The sequence below is a fragment of the Nycticebus coucang genome, chromosome 19 (genome assembly GCF_027406575.1).
Source record: "Nycticebus coucang isolate mNycCou1 chromosome 19, mNycCou1.pri, whole genome shotgun sequence".
NCBI classification, from domain to species: Eukaryota; Metazoa; Chordata; class Mammalia; order Primates; family Lorisidae; genus Nycticebus; species Nycticebus coucang.
The window spans coordinates 4,646,846-4,659,761 of record NC_069798.1 but is presented as its reverse complement, the minus strand read 5'-3'; the positions used below and the strand labels follow the sequence as shown (position 1 = coordinate 4,659,761).

The following is a 12,916-nucleotide window of genomic DNA, read 5'->3' as shown; positions in this document are numbered from 1 at the left end:
GAGCCACCGAACTAGGCCCTTATTTAGTTATTTATTTTTTGACAAAGTCTCACTCTGTCACCCTGCGTAGAGTGCCTGTGGTGTCATAACTCATAGCAACCTCAAGCTCTTGGGCTCAAGTGATCCTCTTGCCTCAGTCTCCCAAGTAGCTTAGACTACAGGTACCCACCAGAACACCTGGCTAGTTTTTCTATTTTTAGTAGAGACAGGGTCTCATTCCTGTTCAGGCTGATCTCGAACTCCTGAGCACAAATGATCCTCCTGTTTCGGCATCCCAGAGTGCTAGGATTACAGGCGAGAGCCACCACGCCCATCCAGTATCTGTAGTCTTAGATGATGAGTTTTTGGCGGTCAGTGAGCAGGATGCAGAGACCAGGATTAACTTATATCTCCAAAAGAACTAGAAATTGCTCTGCCATCTCAGCCTTTTTTCTTTCTCTTCCGCTGAGGGAAGGACAGTGATGAGTCACTCCTGCTGACCTTGCTGGGAGCCCAGCAACATGACATAGCCCTGCGTAGCTCTGTAGAATTGACAGAGCTCAGTGGGGCACTAGAGGGTTCATCTGGGGTTTGGGGCGGGCGGGGTCATGGCCTTCTGAGAGTTCAGCACATGCTCCCCTGATCCTTCTGAGACCCACGCTCCTCCGTCCTCCCCCGTCTCTGGGTCTGATCCTGACTTTGTATGCTCATCCTCCACTGTACTTTCTTCCCTCCTTGCCTGGTTCTTTTCTTTAGGCTTAAAACATGCCTTTTAGGTCCATCCTTGGATTATTTCAGTTTTACCTGGTTCCTAGGGTGAATCTTCTCTTTGTATGGCAATGTAGATAATAATTTAAAACTTTAAAAACCACGGGAGCATGTCAGTAAGCGGATTATGATTGTGTTGTCCCGGGATCACGGGTCATTTGATTTCATTTATAGTAGCAGAAACAGAATGTTTTAGGCTGTGGTTTTGTTGAGGATAAGCAGCAGCTGTTTCCACCCCTGTGTCTGCAGCCTGGCGGAGGACCTGATGTGTAGAATGTAGAATACACCAGTCTCTGAATGAATCTGTTTAATTCAGTAGAAGTTATTTCTGAACATCCTGTTATACACATGTCAGAACTCCACAGTCCGTTCAAATGCACATCTACTTAATTGAACTCTTTGTCCTAAGGAAACTGGCCAAGAAGCGGAAGGAGACTCTGAGTAGCACCCGGCAGGAGATGACTGTGATGGTGAACTCCATGGACAAGAGCTACGCCGAGCAGGGCACAAACTGCGACGAGGCCTTCTCATTCATGGACACACACAATCTGAATGGGAGATGTGAGTGCACCTGCTTCTTGGCTCTGAACACTTCTCTCTGGTTTTCCAGGATTAAAACACAAAAAGAGCTTCCAAAGAATTTGTATATCATATAGGTTTTTTTCTGTCATTTTAAATGATCCTAAAAACTCTTACACACCATGGGTTGCTTAGCAGAGATGTTCCAAAGGCCACAGCACCAGGTCAAAGAGCACAGGAAACTACGGGGACATTTAAGTACAGCTGGAGAGAGCAGCGGCATAAAGCCTTTCCTCTGCTTGAGGAAGAAGGCACCTGTTTTTCATCATCCCTTTTGCTCTTCCAATCCCATTTGTAAGCTAGCCAGGTGTGGAATTACATGAGGGAAGCCTGTTATAAAACAGTTCACTAAATGGCAGTAACAAGTTAATTGTTTATTTGTTTAGCTGACAGCTTCTGCCTTTATTATGGGGCTATTAGTGACAATTAATAAATTAAACTGTATTTCAACTTCACAAGTCTCACTCTTCACACCAGGTGGGTAAATCGAGCTCAGCTGATACCTCCCGGTACTTCCACCTGTAATCCAGGTACAAGGCATTATTTTAGGAAACTAACAATTAGATTGAATCTATGACGTGCAAGAGGAACAATTGCTCTATCCCTGGTGATCTTGTCTTCTCAGAGACCAGGGGCATGTTCATGGCTGTGTGGCTCAGGGCACACACTCACTGAGTCCAAGGTCAAGGGTTCCTTTACTGTGTGAAATCTGTGCCACAGGCCACTGCTGATGCCAGCTACTTAATCAGGATGCCGTCCAGCATGGGGGTGGAATCTAAGTGCAGCTATTAATGTTAACTAACAAAAAGGTGCACGTAAACTCTGGAGGGGCAGGGACTGAAAACCAGAAGGAGCACAGAGTGCTGTGTGGAAGGGGTGACAGATGGTAGCTTGGACAGTGTGGGCTACTGTCCTGACCATCTGCTCTGTCCTGTTCAGGCCCTTCCAGTCCTTGTGGATCACACTGTGGTCAGCACACGTGCCAGTCCCAAACTTTGTGTCCCTCCCAGGCCCTGCTGGGCTGCACAGGACTCAGTCTCATGTATGTTCCTCCTGCTGTAACAGCCACAGTTGTCCCCCTTACCCTCCCAATCCCTTTGTTCCACACGTGCTCCTGGCCCAGTGGCCTGCGTGCAGCCCACACTGGTTTGGTGCCAGTGACCAGGCCGAGCTGCTGTTTCCGATTCTGGCCTTCATCCTTCCTTCATTTCCAGCACAGGTAATAGAAGCTATAGTGTCTCAGGTCACCATAAAGGACTTCCCACTTTTTCATAGAATTATCTGGGTTTTAGTAGCAGACATTATATTATTCCTTAAAAAAAATTTCTAAGACATCAACTGTCAAAATAAAGCAACCTGTGGTGCGTCTGTGGTGGGCTGGGGTTGGCGGAGCCCTTCCCATCACACGCAGTTCAGAACTTGGGTGGCAGCAGCTATTTCTTGAGTGTCAGTAGGAAAGGGACCACACTGATGCAGTTTCTCACTTTCCAGAATAACCCACTAAGGCTCCAAACTTTCTATTTCATGGTGATATTCCTCCAGAATAAATTTACTTGGAATTACTCACCCAAAGAGCAGTAACCTGTATCGGCAGTTCCTAGGCATTTGAAGTGTGGACAACAGGGAACATTTGCCTCTGGACAAGAAGTTTAATTGGGCAGTTACTTTTGAAAAAGTGAATGTATCTATGGAAATCCAAATATGTTCCTGCAAAAGGAACTGCTGAAGAAGCAGAAGTTAGGCCCCTTCCACAGCTGACGGGCTGTTGGGCATCATTTTAGGTCTCCCTTCTGTTAAGCCCAAGGAAGAAACACTACCGTAGACTTTCCATTTTCCTTCTGCTCTTTGAACAATGAGCCTCATCAGATCTCATTTATGAGGGTGACCCTCAAGGTAAACTTTACCCTGGGACTCTCTTGATGTCTTTAGAGAACAGTTCCTAAGGAAGAAACTTTCAGGAAAAGTATTCAGTAGACCACGAGGCTCCCAGCACCACAACTACAACAAGCACAGGGGTGTGTGAGATCTTTTAGCGCTGGGGGAAAGTGCTAGAAATTGTGAGTGAGTAACTTTTGAGAAAAATGAAATTTAAGAGTTTAAAAATGAGCACGAACACATTTATGAGAGTGGGAATAACTGGTCTACCAAAGCAAAGAAGAGTCATGCCATCTGCTTTAATGTGCTACAGACAGAAAAATAGATCTGGATGGTGGGTTTAATGTTCATGCTCAAAGATGAAAGTATTTTAAAATATCTTATTTTATTGAAAAGGTGAAAATAAATATAGTTATTTTATATCTGCTTTGCACATTTTTGCCATCCACATAAAAATTTCTGCAGGTAATAAGGAGGCATTATTCTCGTTGACCCTGGCATATTTTATTGGTTCTTTATTTGCTTTTTTTTTTCATTCTTGTTTTCATAGGTTGCTCTCTTTTTTTCCTGACAACTTTCTATAAACATGAAATAGAAATGTGATACTTCTCTATTTTAGAAAAAATATCTTGAACATGACAGAGAGCTGGGTTCTGGTCCTTGCTCTGTCATTTACTAATTCTACACATTAAAAATATAAATGCAGGTAAAAGCACTCTCCTAAAGGAACTTCTCCTAGAGACTTAAAATATATTAACACGTCACCAGAATAATTAGACTGTCTAGCCAGGCATTGTGGCAGGAGCCTGTAGTCCCAGCTACTTGGGAGGCTGAGGCAAGAGGATCGCTTGAGCTCAGCAATTTGAGGTTGCTGTGGGCTGTGACACCACGGCACTCTACCAAGGACGAAATAGTGAGACTCTGTCTCAAATAAAAAAAAAAAAAAAAAAGGATTAGACCGTCTCCATAACAGGAAGGGTTGTGCTTCCCATAAACACAATGATGTAATTGTGTGTTAGTGTCTGATCAGGAACTCAGCTGTATAGATCATATAACTACATCAGGGGAGTTAAGATTTAGACTTGAGTTTAACCTCCTGAGCCCATTCAAATCTTTATACCTTAACGAAATTAAAGTGTTTTTAAAATACTAATCAATTAAGACATTTGAAGAGAGTTTAAAATGTCTCCTAAAAAACAGAAAAGATCCATTTTCAGTGAAATCAGATAAATTAGATGGGATTGACTTACTCTCTTGATAGCAGGGAGGAAGAGAAGGTATTTAGTCTAATCTTGAGCGTTCCAGAGGGCTTTTCCAAAGGGAAAAAAAAAAAAGCATTTTTGTAAGTATTTAAAAGACTGACAGAGCAATATGAAGGCAGGAGCCTTTACCTATGTATGGTACACAGAGAATTTCACCTTTACTCTTCAAAAACCAGGTCATGTCACTGTGGAAGGTTCTCTGCATATCCAAATTATGAGGAAGCAGAGGACTTAGCAAACTACAGAAGCATTCATGTTCAGAATATTCTCAAAAAGCCACATGTGAACGCATTTTTCAACTTTTTGTTACAAAATTCAGCTCAGCCTGATAGCAGAATTCTATAAGCAAAGCCTAAAAATCAAAACAGAAATCCTATGAGTTTCTCTGTCCAAAATGGTGGCTGTGCCGGTGGATTTTCTCTTCATTTGGGAGGTAAAAGACTGTAAGTGTTAAGGCCGAGCTTGTCTTCTAAAGCTGCGGTCGCTCCCCAGCCCCCATATCATCTGTTGGCCTATTAGGAAACCGGGCGGTGAGCAGAAAGCTTCACCTGTATTTACAGAGGCTCCCAGTGCTCACGTCACCACCTGGACCCCACTCCTGTCAGGTAAGTGGAGGCATTAGCATCTCCTAGGCGTACAAACCCTACCCTACTGTAAATTGCACACGTGAGGGATCTAGGGTCTACGTTCCTTGTGAGAGTCTAATGCTTAATGATCTGAGGTGGAAATGTGCTTTACTCATCCTGAAACCATTCCCCAGTCTATGGAAAAATTCAATATTGTCTTCCATGAAATCTGTCCCTGGTGCCAAAAAGTTTGGGGACCGCTGTTCTAAAGGACAAGTAGCTACCCAGAAACACCTGGGAATGGGGATATTTACCATGCAGAAGTCAGTGCCTCTCAGAGGTTTCTTCCCACCAGCCGCCTCCACCAGCATGGAGTTGCTGCAGTGATCTCAAAGTGGTCTGTCCTCAAAGAGCAAGTATTACCCCTTGACAGCTGCTGACCACCCTTTCTTCTATTTACAGCTGTGTCTTCACCATCATCCTTTACCATGAAAACGAATACGCTGAGCACGTCGGTGCCTAATTCCTATTACCCAGGTAACAGATCTTTCCGTTTTTCATCCCTCGTTACCCCTGGACAGCCAGTCAGTCAGCCTCCCTGTGCAATCCGTGATGCTTTAGGAGCTTACTGTGTTTGAGATGTTGTAACCCAATGCTTTCTATGCCTTTCTGTGCAGAAATTGGGGGACCATTCATCAACCATTTACTGTTCTCTCTCTTTTTACTTTCTCTGCATTGACCTGCTTACGGTGTATGACAGACCCATTTGTGCCAACCGCAATTTTAGGTGAGAACATTTCCCTTTACCACAGTTAATTGCAGGTGTCATTTAGAAAGTCAGTGGCCACTCTGGAGGAGAGTGCAGTTTTAGTTCTGTATGATGCAGTGATTCTGAGCAGCACCTGGGTGTGGTGGGCGGCCTTGGGAAGGTGGGCAAGGTCAGAGGAGAAAAGAACTTAGTTGAAACATCATCGTTGATAAGAAGGTTTGCTGCATGTATGTTGGGCGTGATACCAAAAGGTTCAAAGGAACAATCCCAGCTCCAGTGTCCTCCCTTTCTGCGTTCAGCATTTACATTTAGTTCCAAGCCTAAGGAAGAAACCCATGTCCTCCCCCAGCTGTGTACTTCCGGGAGTGGAATTCTGTCAAATGTGATAGTCATAAAAGTGAAAATAGCTTCTCATTATTTTCACTGATTGCTAAGCTCTGAAAACTTCAATTTCAAAAATAGCATTTTTCTAATTATGCCTCATGTTATGCAGAAAAAGGATCACAATAGAGTTTTGGCCCCCTACCATCCTTGGTGCCCCTCGGGGCGCCCTTCAGCATTCCAAAGTGACTGTCACAGAGTGAAGTCTCAAAGGAGCTGACAATCTCAGCAGCAAAATGACAAGATGGCACCTTATAATCATGAGGCTTATTGTGTGTCAGGTGTCATAGAAATGAACTAAAATGTTAGCCCATTGGGGCAGAATGCATTTAAAGTATGAAATATTCGCAGCAGGGGGTTACAGGAAAAGAATCTCATTTGTCCAATGTAAGAAGGGTGAGGAGGAAAATGGCATTGCCTGGCTGTGATAACCAAGCAAGCATGAGCTGCAGTTGCATTTGAGGCGCAAAAATAACCCCGAGTGTTTCCCGGCTGTGTTCTCTTTCTGCCACTAACCTTACCGAGGGGGAGCACCACAAAAACGGCTTCAAGGTATAGAACAATTCATTGTAGCAAGGCTTCCATCCTCAGCTATTCGACTTCTCCTCCTTAAGTCTCTTTATAAGGGTTTATATCTTTGCCTCATAATTTTTTTCCCCTGTGCTTCTCTTTTCTCTAAGTTTGATATTTGCATACAGGATAATTTTTATTTTATGTACGGTGTTCTCTGGGCTTAAGCAAATTTGTTGCCTGAGGGGAAAGAAAATGAACTAAGCTAGAAGTTTTAAGAAAGAGAATTTTTGAATTCTACATCATTTTGAGGGCTAACAAAGCCCACAAAATCCCCTCCCCCCAAACCTTTTGATACCAATTCTGAGGGGAATAAAGCTTCGTTTTTATTCTTTATCCAAGTGAGGGGCACAGGCTAATCTTAGGCACCAGAACAATGTAATCTGCATGCAAATGACATTTGCAGAATCTTTTGGTAAGCAAAGATTTGTGATTTCTTTGTGTGCTGTGGCATTCATCCTGAGGTTCCTCCAGTAGATAATTCTGACCTTGGGGACCGTGGGGAGGGCTGAGACGTGCATTGTCAGAAGGAAGGAACCGTTCAGATTGCACAGCAGGATTAAGATAAGCTTATTAAACAAATATCATTTTTTAAAGTCACTGCTTTGTCATTATGAACATTAATGACATCGTTTAAAGGTGGTTAGGCTTCTTTACCAAAAGAGAATTTACTTGCACGGGCAATACAAGTAGCAAAAAAATGATGCCCGTTGTAGAAAAAGAAGTCAGCCAGCTAGACCAGTAACTGTTACACGTACAGCCGTGTACGTAGGTACCAACATCACCAGTGGCAATACTCAAAAATGGGCTTCCTCACACATTACTCGTGCAAATGTGAGTCTACGTGCTGCATGATAAGGACAGGTAGGTTATTGCTTGAAGCCAGGAGAAGACAACAAGCTCTACGGCTGCTCTAGCACTTCTGAAGGATAGTAGCAGTTAGAATTTACACTAAGACAAGAAGAAATGCTTTGTTGTGCATCAGACAGAGCTCACACAACTGAATCGCCTAGTACCCTCACCTCCCTCCTACTGAGGGGCTCAGCTCTAATGCGTTGACCTTAAGTACATCAGTAGCTCATTGCTTGCAAAAATATAGATGGCTGGATGGACAGATAGAACCTCCTCTGTTTCAAAAATATAGCATTAATTTCAATGTAGTTTTTCAGCTAGTTTGTAAAAAATTCAAGATAATTTCATTAAAGAATGTAAGCAGAGTTCATTTTCAGTTCTTAGAAACCCAGAACTGTTAAGTGAGAAACTTTAGTTCTGATTTCCTCTTAGTCATTATTCTTAATTAAGAAATAATTGGGGGTAATTTTTTAACACATAAGGGAAATTAATGATAAATGATATATTTTATCGGTAGTGATCCTTTTTAAAGAAGTGACAGAAAACTGATTAATCACTAATCTTTGTGGAATCAAGAATTCCTAGTCACATAGGTGATCCAATTTCCTAACAGATACTGAAGGAGAAGTCCTCTCTTGCCCCTTCCACATGTATGTACTAGCTAACAACGCTCTTTTCTTAGATGGACTTGGTGGTGTTTAAATGCTTTAAAGGCATGTTCCACACTAGTAATGAGGCCAAGATGGCGTGACGAGGTGCAGGCTGATTATACACAATAGTGACGGTGGTTGGATCTCTGTGGATTTGCAACTTCCCCAAGATCAGAGCATTGCTAGGTTGCTGCACAGCCACGCGAAAGGCCCAAATCATTTAGGGGAAGTTTAGAAGGTCAGCCCACAATGGAGGGCATGTTAATTATGTTCATCCCACAAGGCACAAAACCGAGAGAACGGGAGAGGTACAGAGGGGAAACTAATTAACGTCCCATTTATTTTAGTATAAAGAACAAGAACTTCCCTACTGCAGTCACTAAAAGCTCAAGGGATTCAGTACTTTGGTGTGTGTGTGGGGGGGGGGGGGGTCCTGTGTCCCTGTTTATAAAACTTGGCAGTTGTCAGTGAACAAATCTGATGTGAAAATTTCCAGGTGTATTTGTGACTGTTTAAAAAAAAAATGGGAGCGTATGAGTTGCTAAATTTCAAAGCAAATCCAAATGAAAAAAAAAATCATAAAATCAACTTCCCACCCTTTTTTATTTGTCTTTGTGTCTTTAGCCACCTTGTAGTGATCCAGGCGCCATTTCAGCAGCAGCAACATAGCTACACACTTGTTACCACCTTTCATACCATGCGTCCCAGGGGCTTTGCGATGCGGACAGAAATGAGGGTTCAGGCCCTGCTAACCCAGCACCCCTAGACTAAATGTCCTTTGGTGCTGAACTTCTCAGTTAAAAAAATTTTTTTTAATTTTTTTTACATAACTGTAGCTGAATTCCCTATTGACAAACTAGTAATTTTTAAAAAAAATTGATATATCTTTTATGTCTTAATTATTTATATCTGAAATCAATTTTGATTTTTTTTTTTTTTTTTTTTTTTGCAGTTTTTGGCCAGGGCCAGGTTTGAACCCACTACCTCTGGTGTATGGAGGCGGTGCCCTACTCCTTTGAGCCACAGGCACCACCCAAATATTCTCATATTCAGTGACTTTAGCGTTATATTTTGACAGTACTCATTCTTGATTATAAAACAGCTAAAGACATTACAATGAGTTAACCTGTAGAATGGAGAATTCTTAATCTAATAGCACTTTCCGCCTAAGACATTTTTAATAGCTATCATTTTTGTAGTTCATTAACCTCATTTACTAGTAGTCTTCCATTAAAATATAGCCTCTTTAGGCTTATTTGACCAAATTTTGACATTAATTTTATAGTACAATTTGGTTGACTTATTCAAGAAATTTAAATGAGAAAATGTGTTGAATACAAATAAGACTTAGTCATTACTTGGTTCATGGGGGATGAAAGGCAATTATAATACTAATTTTAACCTCTTTTTTTGTTATCGAGTACTTAAGCACCTCCATCCTAGTATGATGGGAAAATTGAGGCTTTGCCCTCTGACCACCTTTGAATAGAAAACTTAACTGAAAAATTAAAGCAGAAAATAAAAACTACCTGTAATTATTCACTCAGTACTATTGCTTATGCCCTGTTTCCTCTTTCTCCTCCTTTTTTTTCTCCCGATATGTATCTTCTTAAAAGTGCCAATAAATGGTAAGTTCCCCCAGTTCACCCCCTGGAAAAGCTGTGGAGGGAGTGGGAGTGTGTGTCTCACCCGGTAGCTTCTGACGGAGCCAGCTGGTCCTGCTCTGAGCTGGCCTGCATGTTTGCTGTCGTACAACATCCCATGTGTGATGTGTTTGTCCACAATATTTTGTCAAGCTTTCTGACACCGGAGCATGCAAAGTGACTCCTCAAACCATTATCCCCAGACCAAGTTTCCCTTTCATTTTTTTACTCTTCTTTGATATCGTGTGGAGCCCACATTTCCATCGCTAGCTTTACAAGCCAAACCATTTTGTGCTCTTTTATTTTGCTCACAGAACATCTGTGCAGAGTTTATTTACATCATCATACAAACTAGTTACTAATGTTTGGAAGAATACGAGGCTGGTTTTTGCACCAGGTCTTGGTGAAGTTTCAGACTGAAACTTCCACAAACTTTAGCACCAAAAGGCTAATGGGCCCTTATCAATTAGTTTTGTAAAAGCAATGTTATCGTTTGGACTGCTTTGTAAAAACCAAGGCTTTCTGCACATTCTTATCGGTATTGCCAACCCCATTTAAATCTCTAAACATTTAACTTTTCTTTTTGGCTAAGCCATCGTAGGGAATTTTGCAGCCATAGGTTGAGGGGATGTCAGCGGCCAGCTTCTGAGCCCTCTCAGGGATGCCAGCTGAGCTTCTAGGCCTGCCCTCATTTTCTCCCTGGCCTTCTTTTCCTAGATGAAACCCATACAATGGCCAGTGATACCAGTAGCCTGGTGCAGTCCCATACTTACAAGAAGCGTGAGGCAGCTGACGTGCCCTATCAGACCGGGCAGCTCCACCCCGCCATCCGCGTGGCAGACCTCCTGCAGCACATCACACAGATGAAGTGTGCCGAGGGCTACGGCTTCAAGGAGGAATATGAGGTGAGCACCCACTCCATGCCAGGGCTTTTCCCGGTTCCCTCAGGTACTGTGCTCCTGGCTCATTCAGGAATCCAGCTGAACCCCACGAGAGACGCCAGAGAGGGACCAGGTGTAGCCATTCCTCAGTATCCCCTGGGATTGGCTCCAGGACCGACACTCTGGATACCGGATGCCATGTGCTCAAGTTTCACAGTGAGCCCTGCAGAACCCAAGGACGCAGAGAGTTGGCCTCCATACCCATGGATTTCAAATCCCGAGATTACTGTATTTTTCCCTCAGTTCACTTTTTTTTTATTTCAAATTAATTTTTAAGTTACATTGTTCTCACGTCCAAGATAAAGTTCAGGTTGTAGAAGAGCCCTTTACCCAGGGATCCTCGACTGGTGGAATCCATGATGTAGAACCCTCAGGTGCAAGGGGCCAGTTGTATAGTTCATGGATCTATTTCCATTTTGAGGATAAGACTTACTACCAAGACGTTCACATGTATTAGATGGAAAGAGGAAGAACACTCTTATGTTTTGCTTTGTTCTGCATAATATGCAGTGAAAACAGACCTTCCGGCTGCTTTTCCCCTCCCCACTCTTTTCTTTTTTCTCTCTTTTCTTCCGTCAGGGTTAAGTTTTCGTTTATGTCTCCTTCCCCATTCTGGATTGCCTTCCTTGGCTTTTCCTCTTATTTAGTATGATGTTGAATCCTAATGATTTTATAGCTGTTATCTCAGGAAGAAATTGTCCCCATAAAGCAATTATGGACTACCCAGCAATGCCCTGTAGTAGGGATTAGTGACCATCATGGCTGTGACACCTGCCACTGTCCAGCGAGCCCAGAGAGCATGCTTCTGTCCTGGGCTCGTTGTGGACAGCTGTCGGCGGCATTTCCAGGAATGGTGATGTTCTCCCACTGTATATAAAATGTAGGGCTTACCTCTTTCACAGTCTGGGTCATTAGCTAGTTCTGTTGGAAGGTCATATAAGAACTGAAGAGAGTAAATTAACTTCAAGACATCCGACTCTAAGAAGCACATATGTTTGTGGGTGGGGGGTGGCAAGTCAGGAAGGTCGGACTGCTTTTATTATGTTACTAAAATTAGTTTACAGTCATTAATAAAGTAACATGCTTACACAGAATAAAAACAGAAGTATATAAATGTGTGGCTTTTTAAGTCTTAGAATGTGGTTCTGGTCTCATGTATACCTAAGCAGCTCTTCATAGTTGGGAAACATGTTGCCTGTAATTAGCGCATTTTTAAAATCAACTCCCACCACCTCTATGGCCTATGATTTTCATCCTCTTCTTCCTCACAATATTTTGCTTTATGCCCTGAGTGCTGCATTGTCTTGGCGTCAGCTCCTGTTCCCAGCTGGATCATCAAAGACTCATTCTAGCAGTCAGAGCAGCACACAAGCACCACTACTGGTTGGGCCACCGCCGTGTTCCTTGTAAGAGTTAAGTCTTTGGACCAAAGCAGACAGACACCATTTGCTTTGTTAATATGCACATCCTGGTGTGTTGCCAGTGACCTCAGCTCTGAAGACGGCTAAGAAACAATCCAAACCAGGCCCCCAGGTTTGATGTGAAGTCCAGGAAGAAGTATTTTCAGATGAAGTTCTGCATTTTAGCAACCCTGAAGTTTTTTAATTTATCTTTAGCAATTCAATGCATACGTCAATGAAACTGAGTGCCTTTGCATATTTCCTCATTCACTTTTAAAGCCTAGCTTAGGAATTAATAGGATTAAGAGTTAAAATATTAATATCTTATGAAAGACAAAATTAGGTTATTGAGAAAACAAGGTCATGAAGAGGGATGATGTCTTTGTTCTATCCTGTATTCTGAATGCAGGCGTCAATCAAATGTTTATTATAGATGTTAATGTCAAAGAGATTAGTTTTAGGCTCAAATAACAATTCATAAAATAACCTGAGTCCACCTTTCCTTGGACTATTTACAAAAACCTCTCTCGTGGCTTTCTACCTGCTATAATACATTATGACAGTGCTTACCCAAAAGATGTACAAAATTTATTTTCCACTCAGATCTCCTCAGGAAATAGGATTCATAAGTGTAAACTAAAATATTTTATACTCACTTAACATAATATGACTAACAATTCA

At 42.3% G+C, this 12,916-nt stretch overlaps 1 protein-coding gene across 5 annotated transcripts in view; it reads left to right on the top strand.

Annotated features, from left to right (window-relative positions):
* Positions 1-12,916, top strand: part of PTPRM (protein tyrosine phosphatase receptor type M) — an 810,424-nt gene that overhangs the window by 642,561 nt on the left and 154,947 nt on the right. For 3 of the 5 annotated variants that reach the window (XM_053571259.1, XM_053571257.1, XM_053571261.1), the window contains 4 exons: positions 1,157-1,308; positions 5,492-5,566; positions 5,790-5,816; positions 10,612-10,799. In XM_053571259.1, coding sequence (XP_053427234.1) covers positions 1,157-1,308; positions 5,492-5,566; positions 5,790-5,816; positions 10,612-10,799 — 442 coding nt within the window. The remainder of the gene's footprint in view (positions 1-1,156; positions 1,309-5,491; positions 5,567-5,789; positions 5,817-10,611; positions 10,800-12,916) is intronic. The other 2 variants (XM_053571260.1, XM_053571258.1) reach the window with 1 other exon arrangement.